The sequence below is a fragment of the Mastomys coucha genome, unplaced genomic scaffold (genome assembly GCF_008632895.1).
Source record: "Mastomys coucha isolate ucsf_1 unplaced genomic scaffold, UCSF_Mcou_1 pScaffold7, whole genome shotgun sequence".
NCBI classification, from domain to species: Eukaryota; Metazoa; Chordata; class Mammalia; order Rodentia; family Muridae; genus Mastomys; species Mastomys coucha.
Genome location: NW_022196913.1, coordinates 24,741,329 through 24,765,082, shown reverse-complemented (window position 1 = coordinate 24,765,082; position 23,754 = coordinate 24,741,329). Strand labels below are relative to the sequence as shown.

The 23,754-nt window shown below is 41.6% G+C and overlaps 1 protein-coding gene across 7 annotated transcripts in view; it reads right to left on the bottom strand.

The window, feature by feature from the left end:
• Positions 1 to 2,997: 2,997 nt before the first annotated feature.
• Elmo1 (engulfment and cell motility 1) overlaps positions 2,998 to 23,754 on the bottom strand; it is a 530,953-nt gene continuing 510,196 nt past the window's right edge. For all 7 annotated transcript variants that reach the window (XM_031359616.1, XM_031359615.1, XM_031359617.1 and 4 more), the window contains 3 exons: positions 22,838 to 22,920; positions 11,173 to 11,250; positions 2,998 to 6,299 (listed from right to left, as the gene is read on the bottom strand). In XM_031359616.1, coding sequence (XP_031215476.1) covers positions 6,099 to 6,299; positions 11,173 to 11,250; positions 22,838 to 22,920 — 362 coding nt within the window. In that variant the 3' untranslated portion in view covers positions 2,998 to 6,098. The remainder of the gene's footprint in view (positions 6,300 to 11,172; positions 11,251 to 22,837; positions 22,921 to 23,754) is intronic.

Here is a 23,754-nt window from a genome sequence, read left to right as displayed (position 1 = left end):
TATCAGATATAGGGTTGGTAAAGATCTTTTCCCAATTTGTTGGTTGCCGTTTTGTCCTATTGACAGAAGACAACTTTTAAAAGTCAGTTTTCTTTTTATACCTTTTTTGTTTGTTTCTTTGACAATTTCATACATCTAAGTAATGCATTCTGATTACCCTCCCCCATACTCCCTTGTCTTCTCTACCCTTACTAGTGCCCCTTTTCTTGACAAATTTCTCCTACATTCATTGCTTTTTGCCCTGTTTTGCATCCACTAAATTTAACTTGGATGGACATCTATGTGACTATGGGGTTAGAACTATCCATTAAACACTGATGGCTTCAGAAGTGGGTACCCAACTGGACTTCCCCACCATTACAGACTATCCTGCTGGAATCATAAGACAAATAAACTCTGATACAATTCACTTTTATCATAACAACAAAAAACAATTAGCAGTACAGCAGAGGCCTTTTCCTGTCACCTGACAGGCAATCCCTGTTTGTCCTTCTTACTCTCAGGCCAGCCTTCTTCTCTCATGCTCACTGTGTCAACTCAGCAATGCACATCATGGTCATTTCAGGCATGCACTGTACTCATTTTAATTTTTCTCCACTTCTCAATGATAACCAACTTGAAACCATAGTCTTACATTTGCTTTTTATGTTCTGGGCACTCTGTATAGTTGCTGGCCATGGATGCTCCCAGGAATTTTGCACTATTGGTCCTTAGTCCTTATACTCTGCCAAGGACCTGTCTTGGATGAAGATGAAGGGTTTTTCAACCCTTCCAGGGCCATGTTTTCCTGCTGGCTCTACCTTGAGTATTCCCTTCTCAGTCTCACTTTGCCCCTGAACTCACTCCAGAGCTCACATGGTCCCTTCCGGGCATCTACTTGCTTTATTTCTCAAATGGCCAATGAGCACATTCTCCACGCTATAAAACAGGGTGACAGACATGACCTGCTTAGAGGTATCTATTGAAGCAGGTATTTTAAAGGAATGCCTTCTCCCGACTTTGGGAGAAGGATATTTCCTTATGAATACGATGTTTAAAAACGTGAGAGCAGTATATCCCAACCTGCTTCCAGGAAGTCCAGGGTTAGGCTTGCTACTAAACAGAGCAACTATCCTTATACGAGGAGGTTTTAAAAAATTGTAGTCATTTCTCTCCTTCATTTGAGTATATCCTGATGATTTTTCTGAATTAAAAATAAGCATTGGGCTTGAAGTGATTATTTTACATATATATCCACTCTCTGAAGAAATAAAATTACGTAAAAATTTTAATTCCAATTATATTTTCATATAGTATTATGGCATACGACCTTCTTTCCTGGACTTGTTTTAAATTGTGATTTTGTTGTTTTATCTCACATCTTCCATTAATTATGTTGAGCTTTAATTTTATAATTTTTTTCTCTCTCCTTAAAGTAGAGTCTCCCCTTTCCAATTGCAGATTTGAAAGTCTGTGCCCAAAAAGATCTTGTTTTGGACAATTTCAATAACAGCTGTGCTGTTATGTCTGCTTCCAATATCTTTGACTCCAATCTTTCTCTGACATAGCTATTTTATGATATTTCTGAATTCTAAAATGGACAGGGACACTTCAAATGGATTTTCTTTTGTCCTTAGGTAAGAGTTACTGGCTGACTCTGTCACTGAATTCTTGCTCCATGCCTTTTTTTCTTCTACAGTGTTAGAGCTCTATGTGTGTCTTCGCCAGCAGCCACAGAGAAAAGTGCAGATTCCTGGATTGCTCAGAACGTGCCATTTACTTCAACTGTGATAAAGATCCTAGACTCAGACTGTTATGAATAACAGAAGAGAGGGAGAGTGGGAAGAGAAAGGGGAAGAATGGGGCGAGGGACTACTTTTTGAGCACTGACAGCTACAGACATCTCATTCATATTCCCAATTGATGAGAATTCCATTTTATAAGGGAAGCAAGAGGCTCACAATGGTTAAGTGACTTGCCTCAAATCTTAATTTCCATTCAGAGAGGTCCAACTAAACCCAACTATTCCATTATCTCATTTCATTATCCTTCCCTAAACACTCCCTTTCTGCCTTTCTTCTTGATTTTAGAATATGGGCCCAGCCCTATTATCTGCTTACTCATGCATTATTCTGGAAGCCCAGGGGTCCTCTGCACTTTCTTTCCCTCAGTCCCTGCTTAATTAAGTCTCTGTTTCCAGCTCCTACTGCCTCTTCCATGACTCCATCCTCCTCCCCTTTCCAGTTGCAGATTTGAAAGTCTGGGTCCGAAAGGCTCCAGCTTGGGACTGTTTCAATAGCATCTTTGTGGTTATGTCAGCTTCCAATTTCTCTGGCTCTAATCTTTTCCCCCACATAGATGCTTTGTGGTATTTCATATGAATACTAAAATGGACAACAGTTCTAATGCATTTTCTTTTGTCCTCAAGTAAAAGTCCCTTGCCGACTCCATCACTGAACTCTTGTTCCATGCCTTTCTTCTTCTACATTGCTCTATGTGTACCCTACCACCAGCCAGAGAGGCTTGCAGATTCCTGTGTGCCCCACAGGCGTTCCCTTCCTTCCAACTCTATACTCATTGCTTTACCTAGAAGCTTCTTCCATGGTCAGTATATTTTCTAAGCTCTAAATAGATTTTCTGCCATTTGCTTCCTCATTTTCCATTACCACAGTATTTGCTTTTGCTAACTTTTGGAGACAGGGTCTCATTATGTACTCCAGGCGAACCCTGAATATGAAATCCTTCTGGTAGAATTACAGGTGTGAGCTCATCGCTGTAGCCCTGGCAAGGCTGGCACTCACTATGTAGACCAGACTAAGCTTGATCAGCCTGCCTGCCTCCAGAATGCTGGGATCAGAGATGTTTGCCACCATGTCACACTCTTGCTTCACCTTGAACATGGACAAAAGTTTCAATGCATGGGGCTGGAACCCTACATTTTGTGGTTGAAGTTACCATTGCATTCCTTTCTCTTAAAAGTAATTGCAGAGATTATTATGGCAATTGAATAGCAGCAAATTCAGATGAAATTTTTATTTCAGATAAAGCTGGATTGGAGAACAGAACTTGGACTTCATGACAAACAGGCTTCTTGTTTCTCTTCTGCATTTCATGGGCTTTGCTTGCTTGGCCTTGGACAGCTGAGGCTATATGGACCCAGCTTGAGGCACTAGTCTCTATGTGTGTGGGAAATGCCCTGAGCAGCCTTCGGAGAGGTGAGGTGTTGAATATGGGCAACAAGCCTTGCCACAAAATAAAAGAAATACAGAACAATGACAGCTTGTTCTTAAGATGTTGTCAGTCTGTGAAGAGGCATATCTTCCGTACATACTAAAAAAGAAACGAAAGCTTGTCAAGAGAAACCTGTACTCAAATTTACAGCAGCAGTATTCATAAAACCTGGGGATGTGGAATCTACTCCAGTGCCCACCAACAGGTGAGTGAAAAAAATAAAAGGTGGTATGGGTACACAATGGATTATTATGGAGCCATAAAAAGATAAAATACAGTCACTTTCAACGCCATGAATGGGACTGGAAGACATTATTAAATACACCCAAGGGCAGTAAGCAAAGTGAGCATAACACTCACCATGGGATGCTGTAGCTGCTCAGGACAGAACAGAGAGTCCATACTGGAGGCTGGAGAGAGCAGACGATGGGGTATACAATGGATGACCCAGTGGGTACAATAATAGTTAGAAAGGAGGGCTACACTCTGGGGCCCTGCAGCACAGGAGTGTGGCTATAGTTCACAGGTTGTATATCGAGATGACTAGAAGAGGGGATTTCCAGTGTATTCACTATACAGATATGATAAACCGTCACGGAAATAGAGAGGCTTTCTCAGTACCCAGTGTAACATGGATCAAAACATTGTGTTGTCCCACACATGTGCACAAGTATTATATGTACATGGAAAAGAAAAAAATGTCACCACAAATTTCCAATTTATGAGCCAAAGTAGGAATACCAGGAGATGAATTCTTCTCATCCAGGCCACAGGACAGGTGCATCTCTTAAACTTTGAAGTAAAAAGTGTTATGCCTCTATTCACTTTCTTTTATCTGACTTATCACACAGCAAGTAAAACAGTAGATGACTCTGTCAAGAAGGGCATGCATGTTAATAAGGTCCAAGCTTAAGGATGGAGGAAATGTCAACCTGACACTCAGATGTGAGCACTCTAGTGGAAAGAATGACCCCTGTGAATAACTATAGATTTTGCAATTTATGAAGTGCTCTGGACCATGATATTTGAGCCCAGGCCAATCTGTAATTGACCATCTTGACAGGCACAAAGAGCAGTTGCCTGCATGTATCTAGAGCTTGGCTGCCAGTTCAGAGTGGCTTAGCTGCACTGCACCGAGTTCTGTCATTTCTCCTAGCCCTTAGAGTTTACTACCTACATGACATTTGCAGGGGAGCTGACTTAAGGAGAAATCTCTGTTGTGCTCTGGTGGGAACTTATTAATTCACAGTAAGATTGGTTTTGGCGTAACTGATTTGAGTTGTGTGGGTTTGTATTCTTTTTCCATGGTTCAACATGTCCCCTTGGTGTCAGTAGTATCTTTAATTGGACTGGCTCTATAAATCATGAAATGGTAAGGAGAGAATAATGGGCAAGTATGCTGAGGAGGCAGCAGTAGAAAAGGAATAGATTATATTTTTGTGCAGTGATTCTCATTTCCTTGGAGAGTTGGTATGTGCCTCCTAGAAATGATATCGACAATGCTTAGAGCTGATGATTGGCGCTTCCCAAATTAACGCCCACCCAAACAGCATGGCTCAGAAATCTGGAGGGGTTGTCTGCTTTGCATCTCTAACAAGTTCCCAGGCAATGGATATGCTGGAGTAGCAAGCACACACATTACTAAATCCAAACACCAGCTCCCCAACTCTTCACATTTAATTTTATTCCACAGCATGTTTAAGGGAATGTTATTCTTAGGAAGATGTTTGGGATTAAAATAATTAAAAAAAAAAGCTGGAAAGTACACACATTTATGTATCTCTTCATTAAATATATATCTGTTCGGCAAAAAATGTTAGACTCTTTTATACAAAAAACAAAGCCAAACAAAACAAAACAAAATAACCCCAAACCCTTGTAAATTTTAAAGACCTATAATAATTACAGCGATGTAAACTTGGATGTCTGACAGCTTGACCACCCTGGAAAACCTGGGTTGTAGCAGGAGCCCCAGGGAGAAGATGACACAGAACTGTTGGATAGCAACAGCCGCCTTAGAGGCGGTTAGGTTTAGTCTATCAGAGATGGAGCAGGACTACTGATTTCATTTGTGCTTTCTGCTAAGGGCTGGGAGCTTGAAGAAATGAAGAAGGCAGGTCTGGGCTGGGGCAAGGAGAAGAAGCCCAAGACAGCAATTAGACAGTGTAATAGAAAGATTGGTCATGGTCACAGTGCAGACAAGGAATAGGTATGGACTCTGTGGACTATTTGGGAGACCTGATGCTGTAGAGAACTACAATGAGGATGCTGCTGCTACATGTGAGACCAAAGTGGACCAGAGCAAGGCCAAGGCAGGAAAGGGAGAGAGAGGCAATGTGAAAGCAATCTCAACTCACATAGAGCTGATGATGTGAGGTGACCCTAGAGAGAAGGGGTAGGAGGCCTTTGGTCTTCTTATCCAGTGGCAGAGCTATTTTATCCAACCCTGGCCTTAGGCATTTCTCTTGGTTTGGTAAGCAAATATGGGGCAGCTTGGGGTTAACTGGCTTTCCTATTCCAGGAAGGAAGGAAGGAAGGAAGGAAGGAAGGAAGGAAGGAAGGAAGGAGGGATATGCCGGAAGCTGGCTACAATGAGAGGATTCTTTGACTTTCTTACTAGGGGTGACTTTTGCTCATGACCCATTGATGAACTGTAGCAATGGTAAAGGATCTAAAACACTGAGTCAGGAAATAGATTCAAGGAGATGGTGAGATGCCAGAAAAGGGGGTGGGAGTGAGGTTAGGGCTAAAAATGAGGCCAAAGGAAGGGTTGACCTGCAGCTTCCCCTCCACCAAAGGGCGGTTGCAACATGTGGATGTGTTTGCTCTGCTCTCTGCTGATAGCTAGATCTTCCAGTTTGGGAGGAATGTGTCTGGGCCCAGCCAGTTCAGTTACAGTCATAGACAAAGTCATAGTTGCTAGGCTCCTTGGGGATGGGCGGGGGTGCATCCGGGATCTGGATGTTTTCCAGGTCCAGCAGGCGAAGCTTGATCTCCATGCTCAGCAGGGTGTCCAGGTCATTGCGTGTCAAGTCACTCATCATGTCCTTCCCAAGCAGTGCATTCAGCCCATCTGTCCAGATGCAGTACTGATGGAAGAGGAGGTGGCAGTGAACATCATTGATGATAATTATGATTATCATTATAGGTACTTAGTAGAAAGCATGTGCCAGGAGGTCTTAGGTGTTCATCTCATACCCACACCCTCTCTATGCCTTTCATTTAACAGAAACAGGAACTTCTGTTATCATGTTTTTCAAGTTAAGAAAACCAAAGCACAGAGGAAGAAGTGATATAGGAAAAAATGGAGTGGGCAGATTTTGAACTCAGGCAACCTGACTCTAGAAGCTTGCTCTTATGTGCAATAGTGTTTCCCTATAGAACACGAAAAAATGGATTCCCTGATATTGCTAATTAAGATGTCGGTGGAATGTATCCCAATATGTCTGTGCTTAGCAGCAGGCCCAATATTCCCTTCCTTGATATTTAATATAGTTTAATATTTAATATAGTTCCCTGTTTTGCCTTCTTACCATATCTAATATCTAAGCATAGACATTGACAGCTCAGTTCCACCATGAAGCCAAGGTGGCATTTGTGTTTCTTAGCAAAATAAGACCTAGAAAATAGCCTTCAGTTGCTCAGTGCTTGATAATTAAAATGGCTAACATCGTTGGTTATCTTAGGAAGATGTAAATTGACTGCCTGGCTGAACCTCTTGTGTCCAGGTCTCTAATATCCAGGGCTTCTAATGATTTATTCCTGGGGACATTACCTTTTTTGGAAAACACACTGGACTACATTATTAGGCATTTTTGTTTTCTTTATGAAATAAATGATCGTCTTTGTCTCTTCAGTTGATTATGAACTTCTGGGGGGAAGGAACCATGTATCATTCATCAGAAAACCTACATTGTTCTTTGCAGATTCCTCTTCAGAGGGTAGAGTTCTGCTCTAACTTCAGAAGAGAACCATTCATGTCTGGAGAAAGAGCCAACATCTCAGAAAATGGCCTGTGTATTGGCTGCTGTTTACTCACCTGTTAAGTGGTCCTTTGCCCTATTTAGGACTCCATGCTGACAACTGTTTTGCTTCTTGCTGGTTTGGAATGCCTTCTAACATCTGCTCTAGATTCCATCTTTTCCTGCACTCTCTGGGTCAAGCTCCGATTCCAGATCCCAATGAGCCTACATACCACATCTCTGGTTATCCTATCACATGTGTCCCACCATGTGATGGGAGATTTCAGCAGAAGCAACAGATATCTACAACCACTGTGATTCCATGGAAGTCTTCTACAATGCATGTCAATGGCATTGGTGTGAGCTATTTTGGTGTGAGCTATGCCCGAGTAGAGCAGCATTAATCTGTAACTATTAATCTGTACCAGTCATTCATGATATATTTTACAGTAAAATCTCACTTTTACCTCTGTTTTCCTTTGGCTGTGTGATCTCAGCCAAAGCATATAGGCCATCAAAACTCAAATGCACTGTTAAAAAATTTCTGGAAGCACCGGTATGCTCATGAATATCTCAGACATTTTGACCACATCTGCTCACAAACGACAGATAGAAACAGATACCTAATTCCCTGCTTGGAGATTACTGATTTTGTTGGTCAGAGGTAGGAGACTTGATTTACAAAAGCTTCCCACATCATTCTCACAAACACCCAAGTATGGGTGCCACTGAGTGCTGTGTTCTGAAGGCCTTTGCAGCTCTGGCACCATGTCACAGCGATCCCTAAGTCCTAGGACTATTGTCCTTTGAACAAAGACTTCCCAGCCTTGCCTACCTTCCCGGTACAGATTAACCTACAGTAACATTGCCTTTGAGAAGCAGCAGGCAGTGACCTTTTCATCAAAAATTACATTGACCAATACACAAAAATTGTGTACTATTAAATTTGAATTGAAATTCTCAACAGTAATTCATGATATATTTTACAGTAAAACCTCACTTTTAGCTCTGTTTTCTGAAAAGCCTAAAAATTATAACCAAATTGTGACAATTTTATCTTTTGACCAAGATTCTGTTTGCTAATTTCTAAAATTCCTATTAAAAGTAAGTAGTCTTGATAGGGAAAAAAAAGCGGAAGCATAGAAGAGGAATCTGGACTATGCTGTCCTACCAGAAAGCCAGAAAACCAGAAAGGCATCAAAGACATAGGGCCATGTCACTAGGACTCATAAGCCAACTTGGAGATATTTGTATTATTCAGGATAGGGTACCCTGGATACCAGAAAAGACAACAACATATGAAGAATTTAAATATGTTTAAATTCTGAAATCATGATGATATTCAAACACCAAGCTTACCTTCTTTATCTTCTTTAGGACAAGCTTATTATTTTAGAGATTGGTGAAGGAATCAAGTACTTGTCCTGCCATCATGTGTTCTAATTTTAGGAACACAATCAGTTGTTGAGGCCTGATTCTCTTTACATCCTCTCACTCATAAATAAAATGGACAAAACCATTTGCAAACTCTAGTGGAGCCAGAGTTTAGACAGCAATCAATCATCTGTGAATGCTAACCTTTACAAAAGAGGCAAAGCAACAAAAAAAGAAACCACCACTGGGGTTACTTAAAGGCTGCACTTGAAATAGGTGAGACTTCTGACTACCAAGAACTCTTGGGAAAGAGATAGTGCAATGATGCTGCAGCTTGGGGTAGACAGAAAACTCGGCTTTCAATGCTGTCTGTTCCCAGGACCTAGGGAAAAGCTTAAGTTGTGTAAAAAAATTAAGGCTGATGTCATTTGACTACAACAGAGGGAGATTATTTTAAATTATCTAGGTGACTCAATGTAATTCCAAGGGCCTTTAATGTCAGAGAGAAGAAAGTGTCAGAAGAGTGAAAGACAATGACTTCACTACAGAACAGGAAATGAGAAAGGTTTGCAGAGAACTCAAGTTGCCATTGATGAAACTGATAAAGACCAAAGGATGCAGGTGGTCTCTGAAGTAGTTTATCCTGTGTGTGTGTGTGCGCGCGTGCATGTGTACACAAACACATGTGCATGTATGAATGTGTGTACCACAGGGTGGAAGTGTTGGTCCTCATCTTGGTCTTAGTTTAAGAAAGGGTCTCTTTGTTGTTGATTGCTGTGCATGCCAGGATAGCTGGCCCATGAACTTCTGGGAACTCTTTTCTTCCCATCACACTGCAGAAGCTCTGGGATACAGACTATGCTACGGTACCCGGCTTTTGCATGGGTTCTAGTTATCAGAGTTCAGGTCTTTACCTTTGGACAGTAAAAGCTTTGCCCACCAGGCTATCCTTTCAGGCCCTGTTATTATCCTTTTCATTGTCAGGTCTTCAGTTTTGGGAGACCTCTTTCCCTCCTGAATAAATAAGATTATCTGTAAAAAGAACCTCCAATTTCATGCAGCAATTATGAAAATGAAGTGATACTAGATACACAAGTGTCTTGAAGAAATTGAAAGTTCTTATAATCATGTACAGTCTATAAGAAGTGGCAGCTATGTTAAAAAGAAACTTGGCAGTCGTAGAGCATTTATCCTTATCTGGAATTAATGCACACACTGGGGAAAATAGCTTGGCACTGACTAAAGTAACAGCCCAACTTCTATTTTTGGTTGTTTTCTATGTCTCTTCTATATCTTGGATATGTTGGCCTGTTCATAACCACAACTTTATTTAAAAACAGAAATAGGAAGATATGGCATCTATTTTCAGAATGATGAAGACAAAGTCTTACCCTTCTGCAAACTAAATGTCAAGTGACACAGAATTATATTTAAGTACCATTCTAAATGCAGGATTTGTGTCTAATCTTTCATCTTTCTTTGGGATGGATAATTTTATTCAAAACCTTCAAACCAGAGAAAACTAGACACTAAATACCTTTTAAATGAACTCAATCTCCTCAGGGAGATGAGAACAATAGTCAGATTCTATTAAAATGTTCCTGTCCTTCTAAATGCTATTTGCGCAGTTACATGCAAAACAAAAATTTGAATGGTATTATCTAAAAATAAAGTTTCAAGCATGATGGTGGGGTCTAATTTACAAGAGAAAAAGTTAAATCAACCGTAACTGCTACTTTATTTTACAAATGCATTTTCTTAGACTTATGCTAAATATTTTAAATATAGCTGACAGTGTGCTTCAAGAAGAGGAACAAATGATACATATAACAAGATGTCAAAAAGGAATGAAAATATCTTGGAAATAAAATTCCTACAGCAGAGACAGTCCCAAAAGTCTTAAAATAACTTAAAGAGACTTGGTAGAGAAACCACTTCATCAGATGGTCCCAGGAATAGAGATACTGGTTTATCTGGATCGGCTCTAGAGCAAAAATTAAATATTCAGTGTGCATCAAAGCCAGAGCCAGGGCCTCCTCTGTCTCTGGATTAGTTTAGCCCTTGCTGAGCCTAAGTCATTTGCACATCAATTTTCTTTAAGACCATTCTACAGTTGAGACTTTGAATATTCACCAAACGCTGTGTTAAAGGAAACATATTGGGAGATGCTGGAGATTTCAGGAGGCAAGCCCAGGAGAAAGAGTTAGGACTTTGGATGGTATATTCCTGAAGGGGAATATTGGGACCCTGGCCCTTTCCTTCTTTCTGCCTCATTGCTGCCATGAAGAGGAAGCACTTTCCTCTTCCAGGGGCTCCTGACACTCATCTAAAGGCAACTGACGGCAGACTGGAGCATCAGAAAGTAGAGGTCAAATGTAAACTGTACTTCCAAGTCAAATGCAAGTCACGGGCATTTTGTTCTAGTAACTGAAGGGAAGCATGGCTGTTGATCCAGTTGCTAGGAAGTTTGAGCTGTTGTTTTCTAGGAGGTTTCTGCTCCATGTCAACAAGGCATCCTTCTAGTCAAGATTCTCTAAAGCAGGTTTTTACAAGAAGTGACTTTTCTTCTATTCTGGAGTTTTGCTTATTTTTCTCTCATCAATTAACCCTTACCAAGACCTCTTACCTCATGCTTATCAGGAGCAATGAAATTCAGTTGGCAATTTGAGTCATATAAGATGGAGAAAGCAAGTTCAAGCACCTCCTAGGAGAGAACAAAGAAACATCCCATCAAGCAAAGCTGCTGGTTGAGCTTCACCATGGAACATGGCCTCTCTTCTGTTCGGAGAAGAGGAACAGCCATGAAGCTGGCAACAGGAAGTGGTGCAGTGCTCCAGGTTCCCAGCATGAATCCTCCTCTGCATTCAGCACAGGTCTGCACGAACCACCTTACTTTCATAAGAACACAGGCACAAGCTTTATCACTGCCTTTTCATGAGGCAGGGTTTTGAGAGATCAATGGCACATAGCCAACACCGTGTATCTCCCTTCCAAGAAGATAGAAAGGCAGTAAACTCTTTAATTAGTGGTGTTAAGGGTGATCACTTTTAGTCACTGTTAGCAGACAGAAACCCATAGAGGTATGGACCCCCTAAATATAGATGCTACTTCAGAGGTAATAAGACTTCTGCGTAAACCCTATTTTGATATCTATCTTTGGATCTTTGTACCATTGTAAACAAAGGATATACACATCTAAGACTTATCCACTGAGGTTATAGGATACAGAGGAGAAACATGGAGGTCAGGGTCAGAAGACATTAAATTACTAATGTGAACTTACTGAGTGCAGACTATGAGCCAGACCTACAGTGCCAAGGACTAAAGGACACTTTCATTGCATTGTGGCTGGATAAATTTGGCTGACATAGCTAGCGCCATATCTAATACATAGGCTATAAACCACCTCTCAGAGCTTGTGCTGTACCCATATTGGGGAACCACAATCACCCTATTGGTTTGAGAAGTCAGCAGAATACCTGGAAGATAACAGCCAATAGCCCACAACAGAATCTCACTGGCTCCTGATCTGGAGGGAAGAATCAAGAGTTTCCATACCAGCATTCTGACTGAGATAATGTGTGCTCTCAAATACTTCCCTTTGAGTTTGTTAGGTGCCGCTGGCCTCAGCCTCCGCTGATCGCAAAGAAAACCAGACTTCTCTGTATCATTTCCTATTCACTATCTATGAGAGCATTTTCCTTTGGCAAGTGACTCATATCACAATGCCCCAGAAAGAATATTTCAGATGAATTAAAGAACTCTTCCAAAATAAACCCCAAAGAACTTGTGTCCGCTGGAGCCACTTGGAACACAACCTACCGTCAGGCCACTCTGGCTCTCATGGGATTCTCTGTCTGGCTCACCTCTAGTTGTCCTCTCTCTAGGAGGGTCAGTTTTGCACTAAACCTAGACAGTCATGTATCTCACATTCAAAGGAGCCCCTCACACCATCAGAAATAGAAACCCTAGAAGGAGAGGATGCTGACTCATGGATGCTTGCCTGCATAAAACTCCTCTCTCCATTTCTTATTCACTTTCTCCCTCAGCCCTCCATTCAGGTTTTAGTGAAGTTATGCAACAATCACACAAGTACGCAAGCAAGCAAGCACATTTTCCATTGAGTTTGGCATCTGTTTCCATAGCACTATCTCAAGGCCTTTAAAGTTATAGTCAAAACAGTGATAGTTACAGCAGTGGCACCATAAATTGATGTCATCTTTTAAAAAAAATCAATAAAAAACCCCCACATATCAGCAACCATGAATTCCACTCTTGGGAGTATTTAAAAAAATATCCCAAGCAAGCCTAAGTTACATATTATTTATTACTTATAGGAAAGTTATGAGAAATTAAATCTCTCCTGTTCCTTTGGGTATTAAGGAAATCACAAATGGTAAGATAATTATGAAGGAGAGTCTAATGTTAAATGAAAAAAAAAAAAACCAGAAGAAATGTGCCCATTGATCTAAGTTGTGATAATGCAGCCTGTAGACAGAAATTGGAAGTGAGCATGTGAAAAGAAAATGACTATTGGGTGCTTGGACTCTGGGTCATTATGTCTTCTTAAAGTATGTTTCTGATAAAATTGTTCTGGATTAGAACTCTTATAGAAATGACTTTCTCTTTATTGATCTGGTAGTTATTCATTGGAAGGACTCTGACTCATACTTGAAAGACTGGAGGGAAAGGAGGCGTGGCTTTGCCTCGGAACTCTAGCTTCAAGGAGGTCCTTTCGAAAATAAACAGGCAAGGTGAATTTCACCAAGGTCTTTCTGCCCAAAACTGCACAACAACTGTGACAACAGCTGGTGGGAACTGCACATAGCCAAGATGCATGCATGCCCTTGACTCGGTACTGAAGCCACTGGCAACCAGGATGCTGGAGCTGAGACATCCTCTCTTTCAAAGAAAGCCAGACGGCACTCAGGAAGAGGCAAATGACCTTGGGTTTTGCCCTCCTTTGGCACACACTTCTCAGGGCATGAAGGATCTGAGCTGTCATGACCTAAATTCCTGATAAATACAGGCAGGAAATGGGAAATTTGTGAGAATGTCAATTCCCACTCTAATCTTACCAGGGCTGCCTGGGAGGGGTGGGAGGAATTCATTCTCTGAACTGCATGCCTTTGTGAAAGGGTGCTATCATTTTTAATGGCTTTTATTGACATCCCTGGGTTGCTGTCACTGAGTCATTTGCTGAAGGTCGACTGGTTTTCCACCACTTTAATAAGGGAGGATGCAGAGCTAGAAGCAATGGCACCTCCCAGGCCAACTCTCCAGAAACTACCACCTGTCCAAACTGTCCATAAGGAAGACAGGCTCCAGGTGGCAGCCAAAGAGGCTGACACTGATCTTGGGCAGTTTTCCCCAGGGGCTTTGTTGCTCATTGTTAAAGGTCTTCTGCTCCTTCTGAATTTATGTGAAAAGCTAGATCTCATAGCAGTAGCTCATCTCTGCCTTGCCCCACGGAGGCACAGGACTTCTTTGCCTTGTCTAGGAAGGCTTTGAATGGGCCTTGATGTGGAGAGAGAAGGAACAAGAGAAGCTGAACAACACCTCCCACCTGCTGAGGCCTCTGGACTCATAATCTCACACTCTGTCCTGTAGCTCTGGGAACTGTGAGGAGACATGCAGAGCCACGGATACTCAGAGAAACAGTGCCTCAGCATGAGGAAGCATTTGAATATTCAATTTTTCATAGGTAACTAACAGACTGACAATATGAAAATAGACATATATCTTTATACAACATATCTTTAGTATACGGTGTTGGCTGTCATTTTTCATGTCGCTTTGGGTAACAACACATTGGCCATTTTCCCCAAACCACATTGAGTTATGTGAGTTCTCCAGCTATCCAGTCATATTAAGAGGAAGTGTTCTGATGAGATACATGAAGTAGTTTGTCATATGTGTGGATGTTAAATATGACCATAGACATAGAAGTATATTTCAAAGCTACTCATTTACATACCTATGAACTTGAGTTTCTATGTTAAAAGAAGAAAAGCTGTCTCTTATTCGTTTAACACAGAGATTGCCCTTTTCACAAAGGTAAAACCGTACGGCTCTGAATAGCTAGATACTTCTCCAGACCAGTGGTTTAGTTGTCCCTGCCTGGTCATGCTTGGGACACTTTCCCAGGCAGAAGCGAAGCTGCTCCTTCCCATGAAGACGTGCATCTGGATTTCTTCATGGTCCCTTTACCTGGAAGCTTGTCTGCTCAATACCTGGTGGATGTCATTTTAAAACCCAGCTCAGGTGCCATTTCCTCCTGATTAGTCTCAGATTTTCCTTCATCACCTTTGTTTTTATTTGTGTTTTTTTAGATATGAGATAGATAAATTATGACTATGTTTATACATAAATCTTAATCCACTGACACCCAGAACCAGGGCTGGATCATACTAATCTCTGCATTTCTAGCACCTGGCAACAAAGAAGATGCTCAATACACTCAGCCAATTAAAGATTAATAAAGTCAATCAAATTTAGTTAAAATGGAGAACGTTTTGATACATCAAGTCCTAGGAGAATCTGCTTCTTATCTTGGTTATCATGGTGGCAAGACAAAGCTGGGCTCTGTGAAGCAGCCAGGGAGACAGGGAAAGCAAAGCAGGCTCCCTGCAATGGTGGCTCTGTAAGATTTGGAGAGTTGAGTCTTAAGTCCAGGATGTTGTCCCACTCACAAAGACACAGAGACGGAGATCGCTGCAATCTGCATGAGGTTTTTAATAATCCAGTATATTGGGGTTGCCCCACATTCAGGCAAAGGTGACCCCATGGAACAAAAGCACACACTTTTATACCCTCCCAGAACATAGGTTTACAACATAAGTTAGTTATCTCTCATTGGTGGAGCTCATTGTTCTTTGTTTCTATTGACCTTTGTCCCCCAGGAGAGGAGGAGATACCGGTTGTGGGTAGGAGTAGGAGGGGTGGGAGGAGATCCACCCCCACCTGGGGACATTTCCTGGAACGGGGCATTTCTCCCCGCAATTAGGGCATCTCTTGGGAATGGATGTTTGTTCAGTAAACCTTTCTGAAGCTCTCTGTCTTTAGGATTAATGGACATTCCTGGCTCCTCGGTATTTTATGAGGTATCCATGTTTGCTCAATTCTTACAGCTCTTGTTCTCACAAGACACTGCAAGGAGAAATCATGGCAAGGTATGGAGGTGGATATCAAAGCAGGACCAACAGGGTGGGAAGACTCAGAAACCTCATAAAATACCCCAGCCTCAGGCTTTGCTCATCCTTAAGGGATAAAGCAGTTACTTTCCCTTCCTCCACATGTGGTCTTCTGTCTTTCTAAGATGTCCATCTCTTTGTCTGAGCCAGAGAATGCACTCAGTAATCCCTAGATAGCTACTAAGAGTCACATTACATTTCTTTCTGAGCATGGAAACACAGTAGTTTCTCTTACAGGAAATACATTCATATTTGAACTTCTAGGATCCACTGAACTCTATGTTTTAGTAATAGTTGATGGCTGCCCAACTAGAAGCCCCATGACTAGGGAGACAAGCACCAAGAATATCTGATTAAAACACACCACAAGACATCAAAGACTTTCAAAATTACAGACTGTGAATTTACAATCCCTAGTACCTTTAAAATTGAATTTTTATCCCCCTGTGATAATTCAAATGTCACAAAACTCTACTGGAAAGAACCCCATACTTTTTGTCTCCACAGACATTTTCCTGTTGTACTGACTTCTGTTAAATGTTTTAGACTCTAGTCCAGCAGTTCCCAACTGGTGGTCACAACAACTTTAGCAAACCTCTGTCTCCAAAATCAACATTATGATACAGAGCAGTAGCAAAATTACAGTTATGAAGTAGCAACAAAAATAATTTTATAGTTGGGGGGTCCCCATAACATGAGAAACCTGTGTTAAAGGGTTGCAGCATTAGGAAGGCTGAGAACCACTGCTCTAGTTTCAGGAGGTTGAGCCACATCTGCCCTGGTCTCCACTCTGTTAGAACTCATCAGATCTCTGAAGGCCAGTGCTGATTGACTCAATATACAATCAAGTTCTCTGCAGCAGATACCTCAAGGGAAGGACCAACTCTCTTTATATTGACATCCCCTGACATGACAAGACTGAGTCACTATGAGCAACCTCTCTTGTTTCTGGATGCTAATACCTAAGATGGCCTGGTCCAGAAGTTTAGCTCATGGAAAGTTCTGCTGCCCAAAATCTCAGAAGCTGTCCCATAGCTGCAAAAACTGTCTGAAGAGCTAAAACTATACCCTGGCTTTTGTGTGCTGTGGGCACACTTTGGCTAACTCTTCCTTGAAACTGCACATAGCCCCTTCTTACCCATACGTCTCAAAGGGGGTGGTGTGGGGAGCCGTGAAACTGGAGAGGCATTCGCCATGGCAAGATGGCGCCTACTTCCGCTGTCAACTCCTAGTAAACAACTGTTTGCACATGTGCGTAGAGAACTGTTTGCTCATGTGCGTAGAGTGAAAAAGATGCCATGTCACGGCCCATCCCGGGGGCGTTACGTAGGGTAATGAGCAAACAGCCAATCATGGGCAGACACACCACGCTGTGGGCAGATACGCCGCACTGTGGTGTATATAAGCAGTGTGGATTTTGGGCTCGACCCCTTTTTTCCCTATGGATGAGGACAATAAACGTTGCTGCAGAAAGAACCTAGTGTGTCCGCGTGTCTTCTTGCTGGCGAGACGACCGCGCGGGCTACAGGGTGGCAGTGTCTTTGGGTTCTGGAAAAATAGTTGTGGGTGTGAAGCTGAGAAAGAACTGTGACTTTCCTTTCTGCTTTTGACACTGTCTGAAAAATAAGGTCTATGGATAATGATAATATCACAGGGCAAGTAATTCTCAAGTAAATGCAAATGACAGAGCCAGGCTGATGGAACATTGCATTAGGCTGGAAATGGCAGGAGTGGCTGGAACAGCTGGTAAGCACAGGGAAGCAGCTTCCACTTACCAAGTTTATCTATTTACAGCAGTATGTCCTACCCACCCATCTATCCATGCAACCCTACAGCAACTTTCCACAGTCCATCCATCCATTCAGTATTTTAATGACATCCTGAAAATAATGAAAACACCAGCACTTTAGGAAATATTTGCTAATTTGTTTGTGATTTTGTAAGTGTGTGGCATGCAGTCTGAAAGAAGAAGGCCAAGCACACACATGTAATGTGTTCTAGAAATCCCATCTCCACACCTGTGCTTTCTCTCCCACACACATGTAATGTGTTCTCGCAATCCCGTCTCTACACCCGGGCTTTCTCTCCCACACACATGTAACGTGTTCTCGCAATCCCATCTCCACACCTGGGGTTTCTCTCTCCTCCTCTCCCTAGCTTTTCAGCAGGTCACAGCAGAATCAATCTCCTTCTTTTCCACTTGGGTTCTGCTGAGTTTTCAACTGTTTTCAGTTTCACTATCTTTAATTTCTATCCACTTATTTCTTACTAAACGTCTTGCCTTTTATAGTAGCTTATGACAGGGACACTAATGCTTTCAGAGCATGCTTCTCTTCTACACACCTTAATATAAATGTCCTTATAAATGATGCTTTCACTGCATCCAGCAAAAGTTTTTTTTTTTTAATTTTATTTACTTTGTGACACAAAATTTCTCTTATGACTAGTTTAAATTATTGGTTATTTAGAAGTGTGTTGTTAAATTTCCAAATATTTACATTTTTGCTTTCCTTTTTTTTTTCCTATTGGTTTCTACTTTAAATTTTTGGTGACCCAAGAATATGCTTTGTAATATTATTGTTCTGAAAAAAAAAAACTAACATTTTATTTTTGTCATGATGAAAACCAAATCAAATACATGGCTCAATGTGTATCCTGGTGAATGTTTTTGTGAGCTCAAGAAAAATGTGTATTGTCCTTCTGGCTAGAATATTCTATTAATGCCAATTAGATCAAGTTGATTGATGGTGCTGTTCATAGCACCAGTATCCATTTGATTGGCCTCTGCTTGATCTCTATTGGTTGCTGTGGTCCCTTTTGTTCTGTCAGTTTCTGGACTCATGTGTTTTGATGCTTCTTGTTAAGTGTACATGTGTGTAAGGTAAGGTTATTGTGTCTTTTGAGAAAAATAGCTCCATGATAATTTCCCTTCTTCTGAGGTCTGATCTGTGTAAGGTTGATAGAGATAGCTTAGCTTTCTTTTGGTTAGGACCAGCATGGTGTGTCTTTCCCATCCAATACTTTAAAGTTAAACTGGAACTAGGTTTCTTACAGACAGCATATAGTTATTAATTTAATGAAAATGAATTTGTAGTTGCTGTGCCTTCTCCATGTTCCTGCTGCCAGCCCAACAGCTCAGGAACAGCTTTTGCCAAATCACTATCCTGCCACTTCCAGCATCTATAAATGAGGTGCCACCTGGGGCCCGATGGGCAAGAGGCTGGAGCAGGAGCTGAGGAGCCCCAGAATGTCTGGTGATGGACAAATATCTGTGCTCCCTCAGTCATCCTTTCCAAACGGATAGGGACATCCATAGAACTATGCAGATGTGAGCTATCACTCTCTACAATTCCCTAGTTGCTACCTTTATAGCTATCCAGTGTTCCCCAGACCCTGACACCACCCCAGTGTGGAAACATCCAGGAAACATGTGCCTGGACATCTCCAAGGATAAGTGGTCTGCCCTGTGTATGGTCAGGAGCATTTTACTCTCTATCAAGAACCTGCTCGGAAAAGCCAACATAGCCCTTTGCACACACAGGCTGCTGAGCTCTGGAAAATCCCACGGCTAAGAGCACTGACCCCATCTGTCCAGCCTCGCTCCTGTGTCACCCCTGTTACTCCTGAGATGGTTTATCCATTCTTTATTTATGTACAGGTCTCTGTTTCTTGAGCTGTGGTGATATTTTTTTATTTTCTTTCTTTTCTTTTTTCTCTTTCTTTTTTAGTTTGTTTTTGAGCTGTAGTGATTTTTTTGTTTTATTCCTTCTTATTATAAATTAAGTTTGCTTAGCCCTTTACAATGTATACTAAATATACTTTGATAATTTTTAAATAAAAATCAGTTTGAAAATTGTCTCTTAATTAATGTACTTACTGTTTATAGTGAATGTGATCAGTGCTGTGTTTAGATCAACATGAGCATGTTGAGAACACAGTCTACTTCTGCCCCTTCCCTTCCACCTTCCTTTTTAATGTGATTGTGACGATTGTTACCCAGTCGCTTTCACACTGCAATACACTCTTTCTACTGTGATCTTAAGTGTGAACACATGGCATGGCTTTTGTGTGGCTGACTTAAACAAACCAATATTCTTATTTTATCTTCCCCTTTGCTTTCTCTGATACTACTCTTGCTTCTACATTGATCTGAGTTTCTAGTCCTTATCACGTCTATTCTGCCCGAACCAATTCATTTGGACACTTCTTGTCTAATGTTGACTTTTTCTACCGTAGCCTACAACACTTTACATCATGGTTTTTACTTTCTAGTCCAACAAGTTCTCTATCTGTGTCGTTCTGGTAAAAGGCAAACAAGGTACACAATCTAAAGAGAAACCAGAGCCCTGATCCTGATGTCTGTTTCTGTAGGCTGCCCCACCTCACTCCTCTTTTTAGGGTAACAGGAGGCATGCCTCTAATTTCTCTGGAACGTATTAGGTAGTACGGAACGACAGAGTGAGGTCTTTAGAGTGATAATTTATGTTACTATAGCAAGAAAATGTTGTTTTCATTCTTGCACGCATGCAAGAATGTTCATATGTTTGCGCTCACACATGTGTGCTTTTGACTGCACAGGAATGTGTGTAAAACTGCATCTGAAGGCTCAAAGTTGACATTAGGTGTCTTCTTAGATCATTTTCCATTTTACTTACTGTCTCAGGGTCTCTCACTAAACCGTCCACTTTGTTCAGCTTCGTAATCTAAGGAGGAGAGTGACAGCTCTCAAATCCTCCACGTGCTGGACTGAGGTAGGAAACCTCTCTGAACATATTTTACAGAATTCCCAGTTCCTAGTCAGCATGTTCAAGTCCTGGCAGACTGCTCCGCTGCCAGCCATCCCTCCCTCCCAGTCCTCTGGGTTAGACTCTCCTGTTGTCAATTTCTGCACATGGCTTCCTGCTCAGTTCAAGTGTTATCTAACTAAGAACTTTTATGGAGCCGAGCGGAGTCTGTGCTCTCTGAGACTGCAGATGGAACACCTGACATGTGAAACATATGGCAATCCCTGCTGCTGTTGAAGGAAGTCAGCACCATAAGAGGCAAACCATGAAATCTGAGACTTGTTGCCACTGTTTAGAATGCTCCTTGGAGTCGATGCACAATACCATCCTCATCTTTCTGACACGGAAGCCCCCCGGAGGTGTCATGCAACAGCTTCCCCAGACCATAGTCTCTCCAGCATTCCTTCGTATTATTACATTTGCCATCAGAGCACCTTATAGGCTGGTGATCCAAAGAAGGAATGTGCATGGACTTGAGCTGAAGTATCTCTATATAACACAAGCCACAAGGACTCTGTAAGTTAGCATCCCTGCCTGTATCTTGCCCCTCTGACATCTTGAACAATACCTTCACAGTACCTTTTGTTTCCTTTGAGCATAGCTGTGTGCAATGACCTTTTATCTTCATTTGAAATCAGAAAACAGGGATTATATTTGTTAACACTGATTGATAAGCAGTATAATTTTTTTTTATTCCTTCCTTTTAGACACTATTTTTAGAATCAAAGAAATGAATGATCGATTCATGCAGCATTTGGCATCTAAGAGCAGCCAATCTAGACTTTGTTTTGTTTTGTTTTGTTTTGTTTTTGAGACAGGATTTTGCTGTGTAGTCTAGGCTGGCTCATGATTTGTTTTCTTGCTTCTTCTTCCTTTGTGCTAGGATTACAGGTGTACCACCATACAAAGCCAAATTGTTTTGTTGATATAGCATATAATACAAGATGCCAAGGGGTATAAGTAAAGACTGGATCCTTAATGCACCCTCTGTCCTAGAAACAGAGGAAATTTTCTGTTTTTCAAGATTGTATCCCCACCCTGTTTACTCACAAAAATGATGTGGACCATCATGATGAAAGCTTATTGGTAAACCAAAAAGAGAACGGAGAGAATGCTATGTTGTTCATGGTACCTAAGCATGCACTCCTGGGCATCATTCATGGTACCTAAGCATGCACTCCTGGGCATTGTTCATGTCTCCTAAGCATGTATTCCTGGACATTCATTGTTCATGGTACCTAAGCATGCACTCCTGGGCATTGTTCATGGTACCTAAGCATGCACTCCTGGGCATTGTTCATGTCTCCTAAGCATGTATTCCTGGACATTCATTGTTCATGGTACCTAAGCATGCACTCCTGGGCATTGTTCATGTCTCCTAAGCATGTATTCCTGGACATTCATTGTTCATGGTACCTAAGCATGCCCTTCTGGACATTGTTCATGGTACCTAAGCATGCACTCCTGGACATTAATTGTTCATGGTACCTAAGCATGTACTCCTGGGTATTGTTCATGGTACCTAAGCATGCATTCCTGGGCATTGTTCATGGTACCTAAGCATGCACTCCTGGACATTCATTGTTCATGGTACCTAAGCATGCACTCCTGGGCATTGTTCATGGTACCTAAGCATGCACTCCTGGACATTAATTGTTCATGGTACCTAAGCATGCCCTCCTGGACATTTTTCATGGTACCTAAGCATGCCCTCCTGGACATTGTTCATGGTACCTAAGCATGCATTCCTGGGCATTGTTCATGTCTCCTAAGCATGTGCTCCTGGACATTCATTGTTCATGGTACCTAAGCATGCACTCCTGGGTATTGCTCTCCTTTAAGCTTCATTTGGATACTTAATAGTCTACTTTCGAAGGGTCAGGTGCTTAGTGTTTTCTAATATCTTTGACTCATGATGCTGGTGTCCACCTGTCTTAGGCTTCACTGAGACTCAGTGAGGCCATGTAGAGAGAGGGAATATCATAAACATGAGGTGAGAAGAAGCCTGAAGAATGGAAGAAGATGAGTGGAGGAGGCTCATACAAAGATAGAGGGAGGGCAGCCATTGTACTTTCTAAGGTTAAAAGCAGACAGAGAGAACAGGCACTAGAAAAGTGATCAGGCAGAGAAAGAGTAAAAGCACCAAAGAGGGAAGGAATGGATCAGGAAAGGAAAAAGGAGAGCTGAGATGTACAACCCTACATAAAATACCATAGTGAACCATCCAATACACACAAAGTGAAGCCTGGGATCATTCTGATGGCTCACTACATTGTACAGGTAGAGACATTTACAGTGATCTAGAAAGTCATACCTTGTTTTGTTTAAGGGCACCTTTCTCTTTCATATGAGGGCAGTCCTTTCCCGTCACCACTGCTTTGATATCTGCCACCGGCACTGCAATTCATAAAAACAAGGAAAGTTACGACACCATTCGAAGCTTCAATGTCAATAAAGGAGCGAATGTACTCACTGAATTTGCTACCATGGTTGGCAGTACCTGAAGCCACTGCAGAAAGAAAAGAGGCAGAGATGTGACGAGAGGAAGAGTAGTCAGGCAGTGTTTAGAGACTAGATACCTGAGCAAACTATGTTTTGGTAAAATGTATCTCTAGTATGGTATTTCTGTAAATATAATCTGGTTCACTAAAACTTGAAATAATACCCATGACAGTGGTGTTATAAGCGATGGTATTATAATAGATGCAGCAGTAGGTAACAGTTCTCATTATAACATGGGTGGTTCTAATACTGACATTGTAAGGACTTCTGAGTCCCAGGAGCAATGCCAAGTGCTTCATAGGTACTGCTATCTCTAGCTATAGCATTTGCACCTATGTTTCTTCCTGAGGGTTGGATAAACAGAGTAAGCCGATAGAGCTGAGATCACCAATCTGACTCCAAACAGTTCTGAATGTTCTTTCCAAATCACTCCCTTCCCCAAATCATGAACTGTCGGAGCAGCTCTGTAAGGTTTGGTTGTCCTTGTTCAACAGGCAAGGGAAAGAAACTCAAAAAAATAAAGGAAACCTTCCTGTCTTACTGAGCCTTTGGAAAATAATGCAGTGAGAGAGAATGATGCTATCTTATGGCTTGTTCAGGAGTAAGGAGAAGATAAGAAACAGAAAAGGCTCTGTACTCAAAATACTCTTTAAAATTAAATAAAAGAGACAAGGACGAGTAGAGTGGCCCAGAATCTCGATAAACAAAATAAACAAATAAACAACCTAA